The sequence below is a fragment of the Jaculus jaculus genome, chromosome X, assembly GCF_020740685.1.
Source record: "Jaculus jaculus isolate mJacJac1 chromosome X, mJacJac1.mat.Y.cur, whole genome shotgun sequence".
Classification (NCBI taxonomy): Eukaryota; Metazoa; Chordata; class Mammalia; order Rodentia; family Dipodidae; genus Jaculus; species Jaculus jaculus.
In genome coordinates this window covers 89,513,171-89,540,929 of record NC_059125.1, presented here as the reverse complement: position 1 = coordinate 89,540,929, position 27,759 = coordinate 89,513,171, and the positions used below count along the sequence as shown (strand labels likewise).

Genomic DNA, 27,759 nt, shown 5'->3' with positions numbered 1-27,759 from the left:
TTCCCTGTGCAAACTAAATCAGCCTACAAGTGATAGAATTACATGTTCCAATTAATTCAACATCTATTTCAGGTCAGCTGGAGATGGCACATGTCTTTCCTTTGTACCTGAAATTCCCAACATTTACATAACTCCTACGATGTATAAGTCAACATGCAAAAGCATGTTAAAATAATTATAAAGCATCCTAAAGCACTGAGAAAGATATTCTTTAGTCTTTTCTATGAAGCCACAAAAATCATGAGTCTATAAAAGGACATGCAATGAAAAACTGATGAGAAAACCCCTGCTCTCAAAGGACAGCCTCTGTGTTTTGTACCTTCGAAACAAGGCAACTTCTACAGGCATCCTACCCTCCTAAACTTTAATTTATCCCAGTAAGGAAAAAAAAATTAAAAGAAATTTTGAGACTAAGTGTTCACTTCAGTGCCAACTGGAACAAGTGGATATCTCCAGCACTGACTACTGATATTCATCCCTGTGTTTCATGATTCTAAATACAAAATTCCAAAAACTAATTAATATTCAAAAGAGTATGTGAATATATGGTCACCAGATTTTTGTTATTCTGTGACTGGCTTTATGCTGATTAAACAGTTTGGCACTTTATAAATTCCCAGTTTTAGCTGACATACAGTGCCATTCTAGTTAGTCAACCCTATGTAGTAGTTCACTCAACTATCAACTAGTTGCCCATCTTCTGAAAGACTGCCTTCTTCATTACAATTGACATGCCAGCCATTTGGAGGAGATCTGGGCATATGACCAGAAGAGTCATGTCCATATCTTTGGAGTCTAAGAAGGATACCTGGAAAAATTTTCCAGATCTGCTTTAGGAAAACTCAACGCTTCTCTAGATCTGTGACTCCTCCAATCTAAAGACAATGTGCACCTTCATGTTGCATGCATTATGCATACTATGATTTTATACTGCTTCAAATATTATTCACAGATTTAGTTCAACAACTTACAACAGCTTGCTAATCTGTGGTGATTTTCATCACAAAAAATCTCCATATCTGAGGTAGTTATGTTTTTATTGTTAAAATATACATGAAATAGAGCAGGCAGGGTGGTACATATTCTTAGTCCCAGCACTTGGGATGCAAATGTAGGGGGATCAAGTCCTCCTTAAAACTACATAGTAAATTCCAGGTCAGCCTGTACTACAACAAAATGCTCCCTTAAAAAAAAAAAAAAATATATATATATATATATATATATATATATATGATGAACTGAAATGAACTGAATGGCTGTTTTCTTAGTATTTAGTATGCCAAGTATATGGCTTGCATGCACTTAGACTCATAGACACAACCAATATCCCCTAGGATTTGAGAAGTTTTTAGTATTTTCATGTATTTAATTTGTATAAAAGCCAACATATTAGAATATATTTTGTCTATTTTATTTGAAAAACACATTAAAGAATAAATTTGTTATACCTTATATGACTGGCCCCAGTCATGTAATTAATAAGGAATTGAAAACTAAAACACAATCTCAGTTTTCCGCTAAACTGAAAATGTGTATGTATGTATTATGTATAGCCACTGAAAAGTAGAAGCTGTTAAAAAAAATATGCAGCAATTAGTCATGGCAGTCCAGGAAGAAAAGCAGACATCATATTTGCTTTTCCTGAGAATCAACCCTATTACTATATATATGTACATGTAGAGAGAGAGAGAGAGTTCAATATAAAAATATATTGGAGAGAAATTGTAAAATGAAGATCTAAATATTTATTCTACTTTACCACAAAACTGAAAGTTGTTTTCTCCAATTAATATTTCTGTCACTATGAATCCTTTATCTGGAGGAAATTTATAAAAGGTCTTATCATTAATTGAAGTATACTTTCAATTCACCAAAAATCTGCTTATCCATAGAGAAATATAATCCCATGTTTCATATATGGTATTTAGTAAAACTTTGCCTTTATTCCATGGTAAGTAATAATATATTTATTGTAAAATATGCAAATAATCATAATTACAAAATTCACATGTCATTGAAGAAGATATTTTAAAAGATAATTAAGATTCTGATTTTCAATGATAGAGATTGAACAAATTGTTTACTGCATAACCCTTTGGTTGCTACTTTTTATTCCAACAGTTAACTCTATCCAGTCACCCACACACATGGCAAAGAAGGAAAAATAGTGGGCACACAGTGGACATTGGAAAACATCAGTAACTACTGGGAAAGTATCCCAGTAGTTAGAAGCACTGCTGACTAAAGCCTGATGATCTGGGTTCGATTCCCTTGTACCCACATAAAAGCCAGATGCACAAAGTGGAGCATACATCTGGAATTCATTTGCTGTGGCAAGAGGTATGTCATTCTCTCCCTCTCTCTCTCTCCCTCTCTCTCTCTCTCTGTCTGTCTCTCTCCTCACAAATATGTTATAAAAAGAAAATCATATATAAAATCATCATTTGAAATGAAATGTGATCCCAGGATGGTTGTACGATATTACTTGTCTTACAAGGATGTTTTCTTTTTGGTTTTAAAAACTGGCATAGAGTAAATGCTTGACACCAAAAAGCTTCCATTATGTGATAAAGGCAATAGAGAAAACTCACAATGATGATTATCTGTGTTCCCACTTTTGAATGATTATGATCTTAAATTTAAACACTGCTTGGCTAGGAGTATTTGCAGTTTAATGAGAATGCATTTTAAAATTGTAGCTTATCATGAACACTTTAGATTCCTGGGAAGCAGATTTCTTAAATTTGTGATATTGTTATTTTATTTTGATCTATACTAATCAAATATATAAAACCTATGTTATCAAGTTTGTAATAAACATAAACAAAAATAATTGGAAGCTTATAAAATTCTAAAACTAATATACATATATTTTTTTTCAGAAATAAAAACTATATTTTAAGATAACAGCTTGCAACTGAGGATAGTTTTGGCTCCCGTAAGGATATATGTCAGTGTCTGAAAGCACTTTTTTTTCACAGATGGTGATGCAAACTGTTGCAAATAGAATGTCATAATCTACTGCCCAATATGACAGTGCCCAAGTTGAGGAACTATGCATGGGGGAGGACTATATCCCACAGTAGTCCTTCCCATCATGTGGCTCTTCCATTCTTTCCAGCTCCTCTTCCACAACATTCCCTGATTTTTTTTTATTAGTTTTCTATTCTGCAAGTACAGGCAGTTTGGTACCATTATTAGGCTCACCCGTGACCTACCCCCTCCCCATTGGCCCCTCCTTGTTGATGTACATGGGTCGTGCATTGTGGAGTTAGCCCACAGTTATTGGTACGATAAATGTCTCTGTATATCATGATGTTCCCTGATTTTTGTCATTGTTGTTAAGGAATAAAATTATTGCCAGCATTGTGTAGACTCTTCTGAAATATTTCACACAAGTTCACTCAGATGGTAATTCAAAGACTTTTAGAAGAATGAGGGAAGAGAAAACCATATAATCTACTAGTAAGTTTCTGTGAGGTAAAACCGGCCACTTGTTAGTTGCACAGGTACAAAGGAATGTCCATGTGTACTTTGACTGTCACCTTAGCTCAACAGGTTCAGGGGACCTATAGTAGGAAAGCATAATATTTTTTAAAAAAATTTAAGTATAAACTTTGTATGGACACATCATGTGTTGATACCAACACTTTCCACCTCTCTGTCTGCACTTTACTGAGTGCTCTACTTAGTGGGATTGCTGGTATTCACCATGGAGTTGTGGGTTATGAGTTGTGAGAGCAATAGTCAGTCACTGGGGGGAATGACTCTGGACATTCTCTTCCACCCTGTGGCACTTATATTCTTTCTGCCCCTTCTCCTGCAAAATTCCCATAAGATTTTTAAAGAAGTTCCACTATGGATTAAATTATACCAGGGCCACAAAATAATGACCTTAAAGGTCACATGTTGTTAAACTATATATAACAACTTTGTTATGGTCCAAAATAAAAATAGGCAGATTTTGCATTGTTTCTCAAATTGTTATATATTATATTATATTATTATATTATATTACACTTCATTACTGAAAGTTACTTTTTCTTTCTTTATAAACAAAAACAAAAAAAAAATCCAGTGAGGGCCACAAATGAAACACTGGTTATTCATCAAAATTATACACAGAGCCAGGCATGGTGGCGCATACCTTTCATACCAGCATTCAGAAGGAAGAGGTGGGAGGTTCACTGTAAGTTAAGGCCAGACTGAGACTACATAGTGAATTGAAGGTCAGCCTGGGCTAGAGCAAGACCCTATCTTGAAAAAACAAAGACAGAAAGGGATGATAATAAACTTCCACAATGTAGGCTTGGAATAGGTTCATTTTAATACTCAGTTGAAATGAGACAGTGGTCAAAACAAAACTTCAATCAAGGTAGATAAGAAAAATTTATTTAAATGTTACTAAAATAAAATGTTAAAAGTAAATGAGAGAAAAACCTATACCTTATGGATAAAGAAAATAAAAATTGCAGTTTCATAGTAGCAGACTACAAAATACTTATTTATTCCACATGAGAAAAAGAAAGCTTTTATGATTGTTACTGTCACTGTTAAGGCTTACTTTCCCTAAAGAATTGTGAAAGTAAAAATAGTGAATACAAGGTGTTAGGTAAGAGAAAAGTATTTTCAAATTCTACAATGCTAATGATATTATCACCTTAATTGATATACTGGTAGTCTTCAAAAGTCATCAGCTCTTATAAAGCACACAAAGTGATGCAGACTCACAAGCTTGCATAAAATACAGATGGTCGATAGCCACATAAGTAGATCAATGATTACAAAGATGGATTGAGGAGACAAAAACAAGCTTGACTATTACACATGCATGAACTTCCTGACTATAAGAATAATTATACTCTAGAAATGGTTAATTGAGGGAAGTTGAAGAATCTTTGTTTCCCCTGAAGAATCAATAGATACCCATCTATCTTTGATGACTGAGGCATAGCATTACCTGGAATCCAGAGGATGGATTGGATAACCTTTTCTTCACTCTAATAATTTTTTGAGTATTCACAAATGAGCAATATAGATCATGGAATCTGCTTTGACAAGTAAAATCAAATTTGGGAAAACAGAATAGTGCAAAAAACTGTAAAATACTAAATATTATAGAGTATGATATTGGATATATAAGCACATTTCAGAACCATAATGTAGACAGGATTGTTGGAAATTTTAAGAAAAAAAGGAAAATTCTTATATATGCATTGCAGTTAGATATCAACTATAGAGGTGTCTTTGTGATTTCCACTTACTGAAGAGGTACCCTATAATTGTATTTTACCTGAGGTACTGATGACAATGATTTGTATATTCTATTAAATAAAACATGTGCTTAAAATGAAAGAAAACAAAGGAACAAGGAAAATTGACAAGGAAGTAAAGAAATATTAGAATAAAGAAGAAAGTGGTAAGAGATCAGTAAATAAAATACCAGATACTTCAATATCCAGCAGTAATAAACCTTTTCTTTAAAAAAGGGAGACAGAGACCAAAAGACCATAAATAAAAACAATATTTGCTGAAAAGTACAGATGTGTGTTGTATTGTATACATTTATTTTTTTTAAAGAGACATAAAAACTAACTAATTAAATAATACAGCAGTTTGAGCTATCAAAAGAAGATCCTTGCACAGTAGGGTGACCATAGATTAAAATAATTTACTATATATTACAAAAAAATAGGCAGGATTTTGAGTTTCTAACAAAATTAAAGAATAAATGTTTCAGGAGATAGATATTTTCAACATGATTTGAAGATTGCTATATATGCATATATATCTATAAATTATATATGTGTATATACAGATAGATGATTGATAGAAACACCATGTGTTACTACATCAAAATTAAGTATTTTCATTATTTTTATATGATAGGGCTGCAAAGATGGCTCAGCAATTAAGGTGCTTGCTTGGAAAGCCTGACAGTCCAGGTTCAATTCCCCAGTACCCACATAAAGCCAGATTCACAAATTGGTTCATGCATTTTGAGTTTGAAAGGATAAAAGTTGCCATATTTCTGCTGCTCTGTTTTCTAGCTGCTTTGCTAACTTGCCTTTTTAAGCTTCTGTAATATGGCTTGCTTGCTACTGCACTGAATCACAGAACTGCCATTTTGCAACTGCCTCCATTTTGTAAAAAGTATGCAACTACCTCCATTTTGTAAAAAGTATACCATAAGGACCTGGCCCTTTGTACGCCCTACCCAATCAGAGGGACCCTTATGAGCCCGCCTCGTGGGCCCCACCCAATCAGGGGAACCCACGGCTGAAAAGCCCCTATGACTCTGCATACCTATAGTTTTCAGCCTTTATAAGCTGACCAAACCCGTGGCTAGGGGCTCTTCACCTTTCCTCCTGCGAGAGGAATCTGTGTTGAGCCCCGATGCATCGGAATCAATAAACCTCGTGCGGTTTGCATTGAGAGCGTCCTGCGTGAGTGTTCTTGGGGTCCCGTAGACAGCCCTGAGCGGGGACCCCTCCGGGGAACCCCACAAGTTCATTTGCAGTTGCAAGAGGCCCAGATATGCTCATTCTCTCTTTCTCTCTCCTTCCCATCTCTCTCTTTGTAAATAAATAAATATTTTAAAAAACTAAATGACAATGATGCATTTCTTCCTGTGGTAGTTTCAATATGAATGCTCGTTCCCCATAGCCTGAAATCTTTTATTAAGCTTGCAGCTTAAATCCCAAACAGACTGCTGGAGGAAGTGACACTAGGGGAAGATGTTTTACTCCAGCCTTAAGGTGTATAAAGAGCCAAATGGGGCTCTGGCTGTTGGTGCTTGCTGACTATATTTTGTGTCTCTGTGCAAGGCATCTGTGGAAGTGAGCCAGCTCTCTCCACCCTGATGGAACTTCTCTTGGACTTTGTAAGCCTGAAATATTTTCCTTCCATAAAATACTTCTGGCTGAATGTTTGTCTCAGCAACAAGAAGGTAACTGCAATACTTCCCATGGCCTTAGTTTCTTACTCATCATTCCATAAGACTCTATTTGGCTGTATTGTAATAAGTGCTGGAGTGATATTTATTTGGCTGTACAACCATTCATACTTATACAATAGGTAGTATACCATGCCCAAATCACTTCTTTGCAAATGGCTCCAATGATCCTTTTGTAAATATTCACCTCAATTCTGAATTCTATTACATATTTTAATGTGATGCTGACTGTTTTTTTTTGCTAAAATGTGTCTTTAATGTTCTCTCTTACACAGTTTTTATTTTTGTCATCGGTATAACCATTATATCACCAAAGCTTTCAATGAATATTTATGTATTAAATATATACTATTCTTGTTTATTTTCTTACTACCTCCATACCACATGTACTTCAGGAATTTAGTTTACCTGATTTTTACCAGAAATTGCAATTACTTTCCTCTTTGGTATCTCTTTACACCAAGCCAACTAGTATATAATATAGCTACAGTAATTTCCTAAACATAAAGTGTAATCATGTCCATTTTGTCAATGTGGGTGGAGGGACTTCTCCTCATCTCTTTCTGCAGAGTTATTTATTCTTAATAGTTGCTGAGGAACAGAGGGCATTTTCTTCAGCAGTATAGTCACGGGTAAGAAGCACTCATGCTTATGTAACCTATCAAAATTAAACTTAATGTGTCATACCCACACAGTGAATTACAATGAGAAAAAAACAGAAGAGTAAGTATCTGGGGCAGAAAAGGTGTTCAAACAGGCTGGGCATGGTGGCACAGGACTTTAATTACAGCACTCAGAGGCAGAGGTGGGAGGATCGCTGTGAGTTGGAGGCCCCCTTGTGACTACATAGTGAATTTCAGGTCATCATGAGCTAGAGCAAAACCCTACCTGAGAAAAAACAAACGAACCAACAAAAGATGTTCAGGGCTGAAGAGATGGGTTAGTGGTTAAGGCACTTGCCCCAGAAGCCTAAGGAACCTGGTTTAATTGCAAAGTACCTACATAAATCAGATGCATAGATTGGTATATCTGTCTGGAGTTTGTTTGCAGTTGCTGGAGGCCATGGTGTGCCCATTCTTTCTCTCGCTATCAAATAAATAAATAAATAGGTAGATGTAGTTATTTGAAAAAAGAAGGAGCTCAGTGGGAGGGGTGTAGGAAAAGTAATAAGAGACGATTATAATCCCTCTATATATCTATCCATTCACAAAAATGTCATTAAAATAAATAAAAATGTGATCATGTTCAAGCTGTATCACTTGGCATTCAACCTGTCTATAGGGAGTGGAGGCAATGTTTATAGCAGTTGGGTAAACATCAAAATGAATAAATTAGAATATAGTAAGGAGTAGCAAGGCTTGTGACAAACTGCAGAGTGGGTGACATTAAAATCCCATCATTTCAGCACTACAATGGCCAAATAAAACATATTTGAAAAGTGGATACATGGAGAAGGGTGGTGGGGGGGAGATTGTAAAAGGTAAGCTGGGAGTCACTAGTTTGTGATCTCTATTCCTATAGCATAACTTTGATGAATCTACTAGTCATCTTTCACACGTTTTCTCATTACCACTCTCAGTACCACTTTACTGTTGCAATGCGGTTTGCATTGCTGGTAGAAATCAACCAACCAAGAGCAGCTTCTGGGAAAAGGAGGTTTAGTTTTGCTAAAAGGCTCCAGGGGAATCTCCATAATGGCAAGGGAAAACGATGGCATGAACAGAGGGTGGAAATCATCCCCTGGCCAACATAAGGTGGACAATAGCAACAGGACTTTAAAAGTCCCCATAGTTTTATCAATTCTATTGATGTTCATACATCCACATAGTCCAAGATATTTTACCAAAAATAACCACAAAAAAACCATAATGGCACAGAATAAACATTCATATTACAAAAGATGACATTGGGCATAGCAAAGAAATGTTCAACCAATGCAAGATTTATAACAACCAGGGCAAACATCAAACTCTGTAGCTTCAAGTCCATCAACTCTAGCCAGTGACAAATCTCCAAGTCTGATAATTCTAACCAGCAATTCCAATTCCGCTCCTCCAGCTAGGCTACTCAGAGTCCTGGAAAACTTCATAGGGGCCGGCAGCTTTCCTTACCAGCCAACTCATGATCCCGGCACCTCTGCTGAGTCTCCACTGCAATACACAGTTCATCCTCATGGCCCCATGGGGTGTCCATGCAGGTAACCAGCAAACCTGCTTCACACTGTCCTTGGCCATTTCCAAAACACAAGACCCTATGGCAAACTCAATGACCCTCTCTCCTGAATTTCCTTTCCTGCATTTCTTTTACTCCACAATACCAGGTAGGGTGCCAATTTGTTAATCCTGGGGGGAATAAAGCAAACTTTGAAGTACGGGACACTCCTTGAGCACTCCGGCCTCTTTAAGAGTCTACATTTTTTTTTTAAAAAAAAATATTTTTTGTTCATTTTTTTTTTAAATTTTTTTTATTATTTATTTATTTGAGAGCGACAGACACAGAGAGAAAGACAGATAGAGGGAGAGAGAGAGAATGGGCGAGCCAGGGCTTCCAGCCTCTGCAAACGAACTCCAGACACGTGCGCCCCCTTGTGCATCTGGCTAACGTGGGACCTGGGGAACCGAGCCTCGAACCGGGGTCCTTAGGCTTCACAGGCAAGCGCTTAACCGCTAAGCCATCTCTCCAGCCCATGAGTCTACATTCTTCCTGTTGCAGAAATGCAGGCCAGGTAGCCCAGTCTGAATTGCAGCTGATAGGACAGTGGTTCACTCAAAGATTCTTCTTTCTGTGCCATATCCCTCTGCTCACTCCAGTTCATTTCTATGCAAAACAACCCTGCACAACTTCTCAGATAGGGGCATAACAGCAAGCTTCCTACACAAAGTGCTAGTCCAGTCCAAGCAAAGCTCTTTGTCACCATCATAAGCCAAACCTCAGTCCATAATTCTTACTGCATTCAGGTCTTTTAACTCTGACCAGAATAGTCCATCACGCTGGATTTACAGCACTGCAAGGCATCTCTTAGTCCAAGGTTTCAAATCATTCCTCATTCCTCTAGAAAATCAGCTCCAAAAGGCCAAAACCACACAGTCAGTGTCTAGCAGTAATCCCACTCCTCAATACCTCTTTACTCTACATCTGAATACTATCTCTCAAGCCTGTGCCCACCATTCCCTTTTCCTAATCCTTAAAATAATACTACTATTACTCCAGAGTCCAGTTCAAGTTGTACTTGATCATGGAAAACCACCTTAACTGCAGCCCACTCTAACCTATAGCTCCCCTCTAAAGACCTACTGATCAGATCCCTATTTTCTTGGCAGTCCTATTGATGTACTTCACTATTAGCTCTCTTAACAGAATAATACATATGGTTACAAAATAAAACAATTTTATTGAAATAATTGTCAACATATTTACAAGAAATGATTGCCATATAATAATAGATATGCTTCTTGATTATAAAACTAAAGATGAGATCTAGCATAGGCCTAATAAGTACTTTACTTTTGAAGTAGTTATAAGTGTAAACTAACTTTCAAGATATCTGCCACAACTGGAATGCAATATGAAAATCTATATTATTTCTATTAGTGTCAATGGAAGAACTGCTGAAAGAATTTACTTTTGCCTATATTTTTTTATTAAGTGGAATATGAGCTATCTACTAAAACTTAATTAAAATAAAGATGCACTATTTTACATATCTCTATTCATATAGTATCATAATGCACTACCTTCTATGTAGACATTTTGTTCCACATATGCCTTGTAAATATGAGCATTACTTCTATATGAAGGTTTTATCAAAATATAAGAATCATTTGTGGGCACTAATTATCTCAAATAAGGCAATACTTTATTGCTCCTTAACAACAGAATCACTTTTTAAAACTGCTAGTTGCATTTTTTTAAAGTTCCATATAGAAGTATGTCTAATGCAAACACAAATATAGATCACCATCTTATGTTTTCTCCCCAGATTATCAATTAAGATTACACTAAAGAGGCTGGAGAGATGACGTAGCGGTTAAGTGCTTGCCTGTGAAGCCTAAGGACCCTGATTCAAGGATTGATTCTCCAGGACCCACATTAGACATATGCACAATGTGATGCATGCATCTAGAGTTCGTTTCCAGTGGCTGGAGGCCCTGGTGCACCCTTCTCTCTCCCTTTCTCTCGCTCTCTCTGCCTCTTTCTCTCTATGTCGCACTCAAATAGATAAATATAAACAAACAGTTTTTAAATTAAACTAAAGTAGAGTTTGAAACCCAAAATAATGATTCTAAGAATTATCTGAGTGTAGAATATAGTATTTAAAAGTAACTCATTATTGCATATATTGAAAGCCCCTCAAAAACTAAAGATACAAGATTCAGGGCATTTTTTCATGTTTTTATTACAGTCAACTCTGGAGAAATGTCCATATCTTCTACATGGTGAAATTTTTAGCTTAAATCTGAACATATGGAAATATAGGAGATGGATTTTATTAAAAACCTAAACACTTCAGTGAAATCACACTATTCTTTTTAAAATAAAACATTTATCCTGCCAAATAACTCTTAATTATTTGTCATCTAGTGAGCAGAGATTATTGACCAATGCTAGGAGACATAACTGATGCTAATTTGCATCCCTGAGATATGATATATTGTTAATTGTCTTTATTGTTTTTGTTGTCATGAAGAGACAACCATGCAACATGAATAACAAACTATGATTATGCATGGATGAATTTAGCACTGTAATCAAATGGAACTTACAACAAAGTTAATATGATGATACATATTTAATGTCATGCATTATCAATGTGCTACATGGTAATTAGACATCAATGATAAACAGCTTATATGAATGGAAATTTGGTATTGCTTTTGTATCACTGAAGCAAGTTATCTGGTATGGTGGGGGGAAAGAGCTATTAGTGGTTCTCTTCTGCATAAAGGAAGCAGTATTTTTGGCTTGTCTGGAAAATCATGTAATTCTTTCAACCCAGGAGTATCCTCTTTAGTAGAATATGCTGGGGCATCCATTACCAAGACAATAGTCATATTAACCTTAATGATGCAGATGACTTACCATTAAAGTCTCATCCCATCATGTGTACTATGATGCATTAAACTATTTTTTTGCCTTTAAGTAAAACCACAAAAATAAATTTTTAACAGAGTAAGCAATGAGAAAAACAACAATAGCAAAACTTTAGTATGGGACAGAAATTAGAGTACATGGAAAGAATATGCATAAACTAAGAAAACCTGTTTTGTACAGGAAGAAAGGGTAACATTTATATACAAGTAAGTAAAATAATAATAATAATAACAATTAGAAAAGTGTAAGAAGATTTAAAAATAGGAAGAAATGAACCAGGTCTAGGTCAACCCCATAAGACAAGTAGAAAATATATGCAAGCACACAGTTGCCTTATGATATCTAAATTTGGGTCTTTCTCATTCTCCTTCCCAACATTCAATCTAAAATCTAACATACTCTGATTTTAGATAAAGGTCTTTTGGGTAAAAATTTGATTATCAATCAAATGAGAAAATTCAAAAAATGTTGAAATAATGTGCAATTAACTCCCACTGTAAGCAATCCATTCTTTTCAAATAGACCAGACTTATACAAATTAAAGTGACACAAATATATGGTAATGTTATGGTTGGATTTTAATATAATTTGATCTTTTATTAAAAAACACATTTATTTGATACACACCATACACACCACACACACAAACACACACACACACACACACACACACACACACACACACACACACACACACAATAACATGAACCAGAAAAGTCAAGTAAATGATTTTAGTTTTTATATTTATTTGCATGTGTGTGTATGTGTTTGTATTTGGGCATACCAGGGTGTCTTGCCACTGAAAATGAATGACTATTTGGGTGGCTAGAAGACTGAACTGAGCCAGCAGGGTTTGTAAATAAGGGCTGAGCTGTGTCTCTACAAAAAGCCTAGATAAGGGCTGCAGAGATTGCTTAATGGTTAAGGTACTTGCCTGCAAAGCCCAAGGATGCAGGTTCAATTATTCAGGTACCACATAAGCCAGAAGCACATGGTGGCACATGCCTCTGGAGTTCGTTTGCAGTGGCTAGAAACCCTAGAGCCCATTCTCACATACTCTCTCTTCCTTTCTCAGATAAATAAATAAACAGAATTGTTCTTTGAAAGCGTAGGTAGGCCTGGTGTGGTGGCTCATGCCTTTAACCCCATAACTTGGTAGGCAGAGGTTCAACAGGACTGATGTGAGTTTAAGGGCAGCCTGGGACTACAGAGCAAGTTTCAGGTCAGCCTGGGCCACATAGAAAACAACAACATCAACAAAAAATCCTATATAATGCATTAAGCCTTAATCATATAGCAAATAACCATGCCCATATTTAAAACATAGGGACTGGTGAAGCATTTCAGTCCATAAGGTAACAGCCTTACAAGAAAAGGACCTAAGTCCCAGTACCCACATAAAATGTCAAGTGTGGCAGAGCCTGCCTATAATCTCAGGCAGACAGTTAAGATCCGTGAACCTCACAGGCTTACCAGTCTAACCAAACTGATAAGTTTCAGGTGTTTCTGAGCATGACTCCTGAGGTCTATGCATGCACACCCTCACACACATATATGTACAGATAACAATATATATAAGGTAAATGTGATGCAGGCCTATGGTCCAAAACAACAGAACTTGCATGAGGATCAGAAATCATAATAACCTGTGTTCCTAGTGATGGGAAGGCAAAAATAAGAGAACCCCTGATAAGTAGAATAATATAATGTTGTTAGTGTCAATTTGACTCAAGAAGAGATCTTGTTTTGATTTCCTAGTCTGCCATACCACCACAGACTAAAGTATAAAATGTTTACTTTCCTTTTTTGTGAAAGGAATATACTATGGCTTATCTCTTATGATGCTGTAGGATTCAATGACAATAAATACCTATTCACTGCATAACATATTCTCCATCCCGTGTCAAGGTCCCAACAAAAGATTAATCTACCATATTTCCCCATAGATCATGAAAAAATAGAAATCTTTGAAGCTTTTGACCACTCAGCATTTCCATTCATAATATGGTAATAACAATAGCTGTTCAATGAGGCTATTATGATGACAAAATGCAAGTAATTTAATGAACAGTTAATGACAGCAAATGATATTTCTATGAAATCTCATGCTTATAATTAAAAGCAAAGTAGCTAGTGAATGGGAGAAACAGACATCAATCTTAGATTTTAAGTGAGTCTACTGATGAGAAAATACAGATAGGGACTCCTAATGGTATTATCTAAGTATGTTTTCATGACACCACTGAGAAGATAGCATTCTATGTAAAATTTCTGTGAAAGTGAATTTATAAAGGAATATATCCAACTTACCTGAATTAAGGGTTCACTCAATATCTCCTCATTCACCTCCAAAATAATGTTCTTTATATCTTCATATGGGAGGCGGTAAGATCCCAGGAAGATTGCTAAAATTAAAAATAAAAAATCATTAAAGCCAAAACAGTATAAAATTCAAAAGTTCCAATGCATGCTCAATTCCCATTTTATTCACTTAAAATATGAATTCTCTGTCATTAATACTAATTCACAAAAATATACAAATATGTAAGTTCTTTCTATTTAATGGAGTAATCTATCTACATGACCAGAATGCCTATTAACTCATGTTACAATGTTTATGACTCATGCATATGTATATAGAAAGTAAAACTCCTACAAATAGTCCTAATGACTATCTGTTAAAGCATTTTAGATTGCACTACTACAAAATGGCCCATCAGAATTTACAACTTTATTTCAAGCTGTCCTTTCATCTTAATTTACAATTTAATGTGTCAATTATCAGGTGTATCCAACATAGCATTTCCTAAGAATGAGAGAAGTCTCTCTTATAAAGGCTTAGACAACTGCTGTCTGAAAATATTAAATTTGGAGAAGTAAAAAATGTGTCCTGTGCTGAGGAATATGAAATTCCATGTCCTCTTACTCTGTCTCTCCCATTGTTTAGTGTATTTGTGAATTATATGCAACTTTTTATTTAATAATTTAGTAGCTGTAAGAGACTGGATATGAAATGGGTTCCCAAGAACTCTTATGTTAAATGCTTGCTTCCCAATTTACTGTTCAGAATGGGGGCTTTGAGGAACACACTGGATCAGGAGAGCTTTAATCCCTACATTAACTCATAGCTGATTCTACCATCAAAAGACAAGGCATGGGCTGAAGGCAGTAGGTTAATGTAGGTATGCATTCAAGGAATGTATAATGCCCTCTGTACACTTCTTTGGTTCTCTCCTTCACCACCATCATGTGGTAAGCAGCTTTGTTCCACAATGCAATCTTATCCATGAAGCTCTGCCTCACTTTATGGACAAAAGAAACAGAGGTGGCAAACATAGATCAAAACCTCATAAACCGGGCATGGTGGCACACACCCTTAATCCCAGCACTCAGGAGGCAGAGGTAGGAGGATCACCATGAGTTTGAGGCCACCATGAGACTACATATTGAATTCCAGGTCAGCCTGGGCTAGAGTGAGACCCTATCTCGAAAAACAAAACAAAACATAAATAAATAAATAAATAAATAAATAAATAAATAAATAAATAAATAAATAAAAATAAAAAATAAATAAATAAAATAAAAAAATACTCATAAACCATGCACCAAAATAAAACTCTGCTCCATCAAGTTGATTTAGTTAGGTATTCTGCCACAGTGAATAAAGGGTTACTAACACAGTAACCTTCTTTGTTATATGACTGGCTATTAAGGGATCGCATTGCTTGTGCTCACACAATCAATATTATATTTAGCAATATCTCAAAAAGCATAAGAATTGTAATGCTGACAAATTAGATATACCAAAAAGAAACTGCCATGCTATCTTTGTACAACATCTCCTACCACAATAAGAAAGGTAAGTAGAGTACAACAAAATATGCTGAAAAAGAAAAGTGACATTATATTAATGTAACTACTAACTGTTGCATTTTATTATTGCTGATTATCTCTTACTGAGACTAGTATATAAAATTAACTTGAGGAAAAACATAGCATTTATAAGGTTCAGTTTTATATGTGTTTTCAGACCTCCATAGGAAGTCTTGGAATGCTTCCTCCCTAGTGGCATGATTAATATACATTGCCAAAAAAGTTTAACTCTCTATAACTCATAAATGTACTGTTTTTCTGCTGACACTCTTTGTTATACTGTTATGTGCTTTATATAATGAACCACTTCCCTTGCCAATCTTTAATTTGTTGGATATATTTTACATCATATTGAAATAATACAAAAAATTTTATCTAGAAGAACTCACAATTAGTTTGAAAGTGTGTGTCAACAAAATTTACAACTTGATGGGGCTGGATAGATGTCTCAAAGGTGTAATGACCCAAGTTTAATTTCCCAACAGTCATGTAAAACCAGATGCACAAAGCAGCACATGTCTGGAGTTTGTTTACAGTGGCACAAGGACCAGGCAGGCCTATTCTCTCTCATTCATTCATTCATATTCTCTCTCCCTCTCCCTCTCTCTCACTCTCTTTCTCTCTTCTTGCAAATAAATAAATAGAATTATATTGCTGAAGACACCATATGCTGCTGACACAGAACAGAGACTCAGTTGGAATCTAGAAGAGAGATTCTCCCCAGTCTGTTAGGGGAATGTGGCCAATAACCATCTGTGTAACCAGGGGCCTAGGCTACTCAGAAGAAAACAACCTCACAAGATATACACACCAGTGCAATGGTCACATACATCTTTGGTGGGTAACCAATACCTTTATGATTGCCTAAGAGATCTACCTAGTTGAGAGGAAACCATATTTGGAACTAGGAACCAGGTCAGAATCCTATGGAAACAAAAATTATATTCTTCATTGTCCAACTTCCACTAGATTTTGGCTAAAGGAGGGGCTATATTCAACAAATGTTCCTTAAATTAATAATGCTTACCCCCATTTAACCCGTGCTGACTCTCCGTTGGAGAGACTGTTTTTCTTTTTCAGAAGGTAGTGAGACCCGAGGAGATAAACTACCCCTCACACTTTAGCCAAGCCAAAGAGAAATTGGGGAGATGAGCAAGAGTATTGCCTGACAATCAGCACCCGGGTGAAGGAGACAGACCCTGAGGATAGTCAGCACTTACCAAAGCAGAAATCCAGAGGCTCCTAAGAGAACATCACTGAAGTAGAATTAAAACACACCCACATGGCTCAGGGAATTTTGCAGAAGAGGAGACAAAATGATTGTAAGAATCATAGGTTGGGACATCATTCCCAAAGGTATTGTCTCCCCCAATAACTGACTGCTGCTCCCACAACATATAATTCACAACCTAATGGGGAATACCCACAACTCCACTGAGGGGGGCACCTAGTGGAATGGGGACAGGAATGATGGAATGGATGATATCAACACATTATGTATCCATACTAATTAAGTCCATAGTAAAAAAAAAAAATAAATTAAAAAAAATCAACTGGAATTTCCATTAAATATATTTTAAAAATGAATATAAGTGAGTTCTTCTAAGTGGAAGATAAGCATATATCTCATTTTCTTATGTTTTATTTTTTCATGTAATAGTCGATATGACTTCATTGAGGCAAATGTTTGCATGAACATAAAGAATAATAGAGATAGTCAGAACTGAAATAAATTATGTGGGCAGAAATCAAGCAGAACGTAAAAATCATACTGTGTTCTTGTAAAAATGTTCTGAACATCTTTAAAAAGAAAATATACTAACAATTAACAAATGTACAAAATCATAGTAGTTATTAGAAAACTCTATCTTTCAATAGTAATATTCAAACCAATTTAAAATGATGAATTGTTTATTTTAATCTGAATCTCTATAGCACATTTCTTAACAAAATAAACTCTCTTGTTATTCTTTGTGCAATTAGAAATTCTTGATGTATTAAAATTTATCATGCCTAATATTTTGGCATATCCAGAATCTAAACAGTCTAGTGACCAAAAATATTTTCAATCCAATACAGAGGAGAGAGTAAGTGAAGGTAAAACAGAAGTCTACTTAAATGAAGATGAGTTTAACTGTCTATCTATGTCAGCAAAATCATATTTAATGGCTCATTGGTTTGTTCAAAGTGTCAAGGTTCAGTAACCAGACTTAAAGTTAACTAGTTAACAATTTACCTAGCACACATTACAACTACTTAAAACATAAAGGAGGGCTATGAAGATGGATCAATGCATCAAATGCTTGCTGTACAAGTGTGAAGATTGGGGTTTAGATCCCCAGAATCCATGTACAAGCCAGTACCTCATGTTTGTAATCTCATAGCTCTAACAGCAATATTGGAGATGGTGACAGGGGATCCCTGGAACAAGCTATCTTAGAGTATGAACCAGTCACCAAGAGACTAAGCCTGAAGCCATGTGGAAAGCAAAGACCCACGACCAAGGTACTCCTCTAACAGACAGACAGACAGATACACACACAGAGGGAGGGAGGAAGAGAGAGAGAGAGAGAGAGATAGAGAGAGAGAGAGAGAGAGAGAGAGGGAGGGAGAAAGAGAGAGAGGGAGGGAAGGAAGGAGGGAGAGAGAGAGAGAGAGAGAGAGAGAGAGAGAGAGAGAGAGAGAGAGAGAGAGGAGTATACGAATGACAATGAAATAATTTCCTAATATGACCAGTGAAAAGAGTAAAAATTATCAATCCTAGGCCAAAGAAGAATTGAAATTAAAAAAAAAAAACTGCTAATATTTTGTTACTACTGCCTCATAATTGAGTATGTATACCAAGAAAGTCTTATAAACAGGATTTGAAAAAGTGTTAGTAGTCATAGGTTTCTCCTGACTAAGCATGAGTTCTGCAACACACATTATACATACATGGAATGCTGTTTTTCACAGATGGTAAGTACACATGTTTAAGGAAATTAAAAGTGTGTTAAAACACATTAAATAAACCATCACCAGGACTCCTATGTATAATATATTACTTACACAGATTCTGGGCGGTTTTGGGATCCAAAACTCTTAATTCCTTTACTTTCTTCTTTGCAGGTGCACACTTATTGTCTTCACAAGCATCTCCATTGTTTTGAGCTGAAAGAAAAATGTTGATTCATAAACAATAATGGTACTAATCCAAGTACATAAAGTCACATTAGTAAGGCCTATTAAGTACATTAATAAAGCTGAATCTGAAATCAATAAATGTGTTTGTTTCATTAGTTCAGGGAAGAGGATAAAGACAAAAATACAGACCTGTTGAGAGGTTTTTCTACAAATTAAAAATCCGTACTTAAGAAGAAAAGATAAGCCAAATAGAACCAGAAATCAATTGCTACTTCTTAACTAATGCATAACATTAATTACTCCTTTACCAGGTAGCTATAGCAGCACTGGAATTAAATATATAGTAAAATCTTACTAATTTGGACTAATTGAGGACATGTATTTCTCCTAAAATATGCTAAAATTTAGACATTTATTTAATTCAGTGAAATTGATTTAAATTGCCTAAGGCAACTTTAGCTGCTGCTACAAAGAACCAACAGAAAGATGCCTGCTAAGACTGCTTAGAATAATAGGTGGGAGCTTTTTTCAAGTTATACAACAACAAAGCTACCACACATTTGCATACACATAACAAAAGATCTTCAAAGATGTGGTCATCTGAGTATGTTAGTTTTATCTAAGTGACCATTTTAAAACTACTATCTGCTTTCTTAGAACAAAACACATGTTTCTTTCTTCAAAAGTAAAACCTTTAACTAAAAATTATGGAAAAGACTGAAACTGTAAGTGCCATTGAAGGGTTTTGGTACCCTACTCACCCTCCAAATAAGCTAAATAAAAATTTTGTGTGGTAGTCTGCTTTGAAAATGATGTCTGTAGTTAATTCTTTGAGCCCCACCCTGCACAAAACACCTAAAGCTACCATTCTGCTCAAGTACTGGGTTTTGACCTCTTCCAATATAAAAAGAGGTTTATAGGTAATGGGATCATCAAATCATGTGGAAAAAGTAAAGCAAACATTTTCTTTTCAATCAAGTAAAAGTGATGCCCATAAATCCATGCTGTAAATTTCATAATTGATTAATACAATCATGATCATAATACTTGTTTGTTTGTTTTTTTAAATCATTGATAAAAAGTAAAACTTCAATTTAAGGCAATGTTTGTTATCTTAATTCATCTAATCTTTTTTTTTGTCTTTCAAAAATATTTTATATTATTTATTTATTTGAGAGAAAGAGAGAGAGAGAAAGAATGAGACACATAGAGAATGGGTATACCAGAGTTTCTAGTCACTGCAAACAAGCTCCAGATACATGTGCCACTTTGTACATCTGGGTATAAATTGGTACTGGGAAATCTAACCTAGGTCCTTTGGCTTTGCATGCAAGTGCCTTAAACGCTAAGCCATCTCTCCAGCCCATCAATTTCATCTAAGTTTTTCTTAAAGCACATTACTGATGAATTGTTTCACTTAATAAGGCAAAAGCAATAAACTATCATTGTATATTTTTGCTAAGTATGTATATTAGCTCTGGAAAGCCTACATAATATGTTATGGAATGCATAAAAATGAAGCAATTCTATAAAGATTCCTTTTATATTTGTGTAATGTGCAAAAAATTAAATTTCTTTAGTAAAGAAATAACACATAAATTAACTATAGAAAAAGTCTTAAAGAGTTTTAAGCATTAGCACACTAACCGTTATATGGGTATATACAGTCTACAGAGGTTAAATAATGACTTGCTTTGAAATTATGATTTTGTGAGAGGGGGTTTCCATGTTGACACAACACAGCCATTTTTACTAGTGGAAGAAAAATTACTTAATCATAAATATTTTAAAGGATTTTTTTCTTTTCAATATTTTATTTCTTTATTTGAGAAAGAGAGAGGCAAATAGAGAGGAAGGGCATATCAGGGCCTCTAGCCACTGCACACAAACCCCAGATGCATGCTCCATATTGTGCATCTGGCTAATGAGGGTAATAGGGAATCCAACCTGGATCCTTAGGCATAGTAGGCAAGTGCTAAGCCATCTCTACAATCCTCAAATGATCTTTCTGAGAAATAGTGGCTTTCATATGTAATATTTAGAATTTCAATTTAATTTTAAGTCATTCCAGTGTAAGACAACTGTATAAAGAAAGATCACTTCAATAATCTTTTCACTTGCCAATAAAAAGCGCAATATCTGAATCATATAAAAACTATTTCAAGTTGGAGAAATAACTCAGCAGTTAAAGCACTTGTCTAGAGGACCTGATAACTCAAGTTCAGTTTCCAAGTACCCACACAAAGCCAGATGCACAAAGTGGTAAATGCATTTGGAGGCTGTTTGCAGCAGCTGGAGGCCCTGGTGAGCCAATTCTCTCTGTCTCTCTTCTATCTCCGTGTGCTTGCAACAAAAATACATAAAAATATTTTTTAAATTATTTCAAATAAACCCATTCAGAAAAATTGACACATTCAAGGGATTTGTCAAGAACCTTGCCACATTTGCTTCATAGGCCTGAAACTCCACTACAGGAAACTAATTAACCAAGAATATATCGGGTGAAAATAGTATAGCTAAAAGGATAAAAAATATTATTCTGCAAACTAATAGGCACCTAGCTAACTCAGAAATATATAATCCTCTTCAGTGAGACTGTAGAAAGTTTTCTTTTGGTTTTTCAATTAAAACACAGTCAAATTTATTTACCTGAGGTTTTTTTTTTTGGCTTTTTGAGGTGGGGTCTCACACTAATCCAAGCTGACCTGGAACTCACTATGTAGACTCTCAGGGTGGCCTTGAACTCATGGTGATCCACCTAACTCTGCCTCCCAAGTGCTGGGATTAAAGGCGTGCGCCACCACGCCTGGCTTCTTTACCTGATTTTTAAATGAACACATGGAAATTACAATTACATATGCCAAATATCTATAGTTGACAGTCTTATTTTTGTAGCTCAATGTGTTTTCCCTGTATTATAAGAACTGCATGAGAGCGTTGCTGCATTGAGAATCACTATAGTATAAAGCAAATTTTAAAAGTTATTAACTAGACAGGTTTTCAAAATCAAATTTTTACCATGATAAGTAGGTATTGACTAATGGCTATTATTGCCATTCGTATTCATGTTTTAAAATGCATTCCTTAGGGATCAGAACCAGAGTCTCAAATAGAGAATTCAACCAACAAAGAGGCAAATATCCCTCTCATATGAGGCTTCATATGTTTGTTTTTATTTAAGGTCTGCTTTTACAGAGACCTCAAAATGCCACATGGCCTACAATAATTTAAGTCAACATGCTTCTAATGTTTACAAACTTTAAAAACAAATTACAGTAGTTCTATAATTACTTAAAATTATTTGTTTGGGACTTTATATGGGTACTAGGTATTACACCTGGTCCTTCAGACTTTGTAAGCAAGTACCTTAATTAATGAGTCATCTTCCCAGCCCCAGAATTTTTTTTTTTATTTGAGAGTGACAGAGAGAAAGAGGCAGAGAGAGAGAGAGAGAAAGAGAGAAAGAGAGAGAGAATGGGCGTGCCAGTGCCTCTAGCCACTGCAAAGTATCTCCAGACATGTTTGCTCCCTTGTGCATCTGGTTAAAGTGGGTCCTGGGAAATCAAGCCTTGAACCAGGGTCCTTAGGATGCACAGGCAAGTGTTTAAACACTAAGCCATCTCTCCAGTCCCCCAGAAGAATTGTTTTAATTTTAAATACAAAGCCATCAAGAGTGACACTGTCAGCAATTGTCCTCAATTTCTCAGGTTCATAGTGAACCTTCCAGTCTAATGTGATGTCCCCTGAGCAAGTGATATTATGTCTACATATGAATACATTGGATGAAATTAATTTTAGTGTCTAAATTGGCACTGCTAATTGACAGATGAATAATGAGACATTATGAAATATGGTATGTAGGAAAATAATTATGTTAATAATGAATACATTTGTATTAGTATTAAAGATAAGTTAGTACCAAGATTGATATTCATTATCAAAGAAAAAAACAAGCTCAAAGTATTTCCGTTAATACATGGACTTTTATAAGCATGTTCAGTGTAAATTTATTCCATTACAATAGAGGGATACCCATCAACATGAAGTAAATATGGTTATATACCTTGATTGATCAGATTTATGCAATGTGCAGAAATCCCTTATTAATTTCTGCTATCCCAGTGGATGAATAAAACATGTGACATGATGTTATACTTTGTAGAAAATATTAACATATGTTAAATGTGTAACATTGAATGCTTCCTATATGATAAGTAATTATAAATAAATATATTTGATCTACTTTCAATTATTTCAAAATTTCTGTGAGATGATTCCAATAGTTGGAACTGATTATATGCTTTGAATCATACACACAAAGTAGACTAGAGAGAATTTATAGTTGCCAAGAAGGCATAAGTACTCATATATAATAGTCACAGCATATATGTTCCTTATTAGAGAAATATTAGAAAATGTGTCTAAAGTTTACAATTTTTGGTAGAAACAATTTTTCATGGACAGTTCCTGCATATTACTTATTAAATATTTTTTTCTGTAATTATAAGTATAATGTCACACTAGGAAATACTGTTATTTTTAATTCAGTATCAATAGGAATATTATATAATAAAGGAGTTTTCAGTGAAGTTAAAACTTTCCTCCACTTCATACGAAGCTAATATAAACAAAATAATAGAAGCTGTGTCCAAAACTATATTTAAAATTTATAATTTTATAAACACAGATATATATTCAACAAGTAAATGTTTATTTTTTAGATATATTGTTATAATGTGTGATCTACATATGTGTAAATGTATATGTTATCAATCTTGACACAATTCTAGAGGTGTTTCTAAACACATCAAGTTACTTTTCATTGACTAGTTGAAATAGGATTTATTTTAATTTCAATCATCAACTTAATAAGGGGTTGAGATTTGGCTCAGTGAAATATTTTTTTCCCATCAGGCATGAAATACTGAGCTGACTCTCACTATCACATAAATGAGGCATGTTGAGATAAACTTGTAATTCCAGCACCAAGGAGAAAAAGGCTGGAGAATCAGAAGGAAAAGGTCACTTTTGGCTACAACGTGAGTTTGTGGCCAGCCAAGGCTACATGAGGCACTTTCTACAACAACAAAACAGAATGTACAAAAATAATTAGTTTGACAATCTAAATATGATTACATGAATAACAAAGACAGGAAAATGGGTGATTTCTGCCAATAATGACTTCTTAAGTTCTGTTATGAATCACATTTAAATTTTCATTTAGGAAAATATGCAAAACCAATGTGGAGCTAAATAGACAAATTGCTCTAGACATAGAGGGAAGTATAAGTGAATGATCAGAGCAGCAATACTAGCATCACAATCATCAGAGTCACAACCAAAGTCATCTTTTATTAAATATTTTTTCTCACTCTGATGCAAATTGAATTTTTTATAACACTTCAAATTATAAGCATTTACCAATAACTATCATTTTATAAATGAGGACACCAAGGAATAGAAAAATTGACTCTTCTGTATAAACTAGCTGCTGGTAATGGAAAAATGCTCAATCTCACCAGTAATTATAATAATTAAAAAATAGCCAAAGAAATACCATTTCAGTCATCATATCAGATATGTTAAAATGGGTTTCAAGGTAGCATGCAACCTTGATCCCAGTTCTTGGAAGGTAAAGAGAGGACAATCAGGAATTCAAGGCTAGCCTGAGAGGCAGCCTGATTAACAACATCTCTAAAACGCAAAAACAAACAAACATAAAACAAAATAATCTTGATACATAAAAAATCTTAGGAGCTTATAAAGAAGGTCTAATAAGATTATTGATGATTACATAAAGAAATAACTACATGGTAATGTCAAAACTAACACTAAAATTTAGTCAAAGGCATTAAACACTTACTATTATCTCAAACTTTAAATTGGCATACAAAAAATTACAAGAAAACTACTTTGTCAAATACCCTGAATCACCTTGAGACTCTGCTCAAAAGATGAACATTACTAGGTGTTGACCTTCAAACTTCATAATTTCTTTTTTCTTTATAAAGTTGCCCAGCATCAGGCATTTCATGATAGGACTGAAAATGCACTAATGCATGATTGTTCCTCTTTTAAGTAATGTAAGGCTAGGCATGGTGGTCCATGCCTTTTATCTCAGCATTTAGGATGATAAGACAGATGAATCATGAATTCAAGGCAAGCCTGGGCTAAATGGTGAGAAAGTAGGTCTCAAAAAAAGGGCTGACTTAATAATAAAAATAATAAAGCAATAATAAGAATAAAAATTTGAGCCAGATGTGGTTGTTCCAGCACTCTGGAAGCTGAGGTAGGAGGATTACTATGAGTTCCAGGTCAGCCTGGGGCAACATAGTGAATTTCAGGTAACTCTCACTGAGGCTAGAGTGAGACTCTACCTTTAAAAAAAAAAAAAGAGACAGAAATCTAGTGTTGTAAAATAGAAGAGTGACAGCTGGTAAAGCCAACTCAATGTGCTTAGTAAGCCCTTCACTCCTGTTTCTCTCAAGGGTGTGTCACACTGTCGTAGTTTCCATGCCTGCCACATTTGTCATTTGTTGCTACTGTCTGCTCCATGAAACCCCTAAGGGGTGGGACTGTTTCATGTTTATATTCCTACAACTCCGGATATGATTGGCACATGCTCAGCTCCCATTAAATACATTTTAAATCACTTTTGCAGTTACCCTCCTGTTGCTGGGACAAAACACCTGACCAAAGGCAATCGATGGGCGGAAAGGGTTTAGTCTAGTTTACAGCCTCAAGTGGAAGTTTCAGCATAGCAGGAGGATGGTAGAGCAGCAACTAGACACCGCTTGGTATAGCAGCTGGTAGAAGGCGGAGAGTGAGCTGGAGTCAGCAAGGGACGCTGGGCTCTAACATGCCAAAGCCTGTTCCCAATAGCACACCACTTCCAGCAAGGCTCTACCTCTCAAATTGTCACTACCTAGGGGCCAAGCATTCAAACCACATAAGTTTATGGGGGATATCTGATTCAAACCACAATTACTGAAGTTTCTTTTCATGATTTTTTTTTTAAATTTTCATTTTGTGTGTGTTGTTGATGTTTTTGGTTTCTATCTTTTAAAAACCAAGCTTGTTTTCGTCATTCTCTTTGAAAAATATGTATTAAACTGAACCTGACTTTGTATATTAAAAAGGCCATGGTAAGAGCAAAAGTGAAGCTTTTACAGGTGCACAAAGTGGTGCATGCATCTGGAGTTCATTTGCAGTGACAAGAGACCCTGATGCACCCATTCATTCTCTAAGTGTTCTTGAAAATAAATAAATAAATAATAAACATTTTTTTTAAGAAAAATTGAATAAAAAGACAGGTGACAAGGATGTTTACTTCAGTAAGGTTTATTCCAGTGTGAAAATCAGAATCAACTTATATATCAGAGAACCACAGAAATTGTTTTTCAAATATAGGGTTTCATTCTAGCCCAGGCTGACCTGCAATTTACTATGTGGTTCCAGGCTTGCCTCAAACTCATGGCTATTTTCCTACCATGCCTAACCTCCTACCTCTGTCTCCTGAGTGCTGGCATTAAGGGTTTGCCTCACCATACCCAACCAGGAGACCACAGAATGGATAAACTGTATAAATATAATGGACTAGAACATAGAGGTTAACAATGAGTGTAATATAGCTAAGTATTTCCACAAGCACCCCAAAATTATGTGAAGTAGAAAAAAATAATTTGTGCAAGTTAGCATTCATAGAATATCATGCTTATATTAAAAAATCAAATACAGACAAATATTAAATATTGCTTATGGGTGAGGACATAAAAAGTAGAATTATAAAAATGGGGCTGGAGAGATGGCTTAGCGGTTAAGCGCTTGCCTGTGAAGCCTAAGGACCCCGGTTCGAGGCTCGGTTCCCCAGGTCCCACGTTAGCCAGATGCACAAGGGGGCGCACGCATCTGGAGTTCGTTTGCAGAGGCTGGAAGCCCTGGCACGCCCATTCTCTCTCTCTCCCTCTATCTGTCTTTCTCTCTGTGTCTGTCGCTCTCAAATAAATTAAAAAAAAATTTAAAAAAAAATGGGGCTGGAGAGATGGCTTAGCGGTTAAGCGCTTGCCTGTGAAGCCTAAGGACCCCGGTTCGAGGCTCGGTTCCCCAGGTCCCACGTTAGCCAGATGCACAAGGGGGCGCATGCGTCTGGAGTTCGTTTGCAGAGGCTGGAAGCCCTGGCGTGCCCATTCTCTCTCTCTCACTCTGTCTGTCTTTCTCTCTGTGTCTGTCGCTCTCAAATAAATAAATAAAAAATTTAAAAAAAATAAATAAATAAAAATGTACTAAATAGGTAAATTGGGATGCTTGCCTTAGAGGCAGGCAGAGATGCTGGAGTGAGTAGAATATTGGAAAGGTCATCTTTCTAATGTTTTCTTTCTTTAAAATCAAAGATCTATTATTAATATGACTAAATGTTGAGTTCTCTTTATTCTCACTTGTTTGGACTATGGGTTTGCTATATTAGTCTTTGAAATTTTCCATCTTTTCAACAGAGAAATAAAAGTAATGTAAATCACATAAAAAAATCCCAATATATTTTTATAGTTTATAAGTGTATAGTCTTTGAAAGCCTAAGGACCAAATGTAGATGGGAATCACAAACAAAATGAACAACATAAAAAGTAGGTAAAGACTAGTCAGCTTGGTAAGCAACCACAACTTTGAGTTCAACTGTTTTGGATTCTATATTGTGGGTAACAGCAAATTTGTTTACTATA

General features: G+C 35.4%; 1 protein-coding gene across 2 annotated transcripts in view; it reads right to left on the bottom strand.

The window, feature by feature from the left end:
- Positions 1-27,759, bottom strand: part of Diaph2 (diaphanous related formin 2) — a 915,994-nt gene that overhangs the window by 518,223 nt on the left and 370,012 nt on the right. For both annotated transcript variants that reach the window (XM_045140096.1, XM_045140097.1), the window contains 2 exons: positions 18,968-19,069; positions 14,357-14,451 (listed from right to left, as the gene is read on the bottom strand). In XM_045140096.1, coding sequence (XP_044996031.1) covers positions 14,357-14,451; positions 18,968-19,069 — 197 coding nt within the window. The remainder of the gene's footprint in view (positions 1-14,356; positions 14,452-18,967; positions 19,070-27,759) is intronic.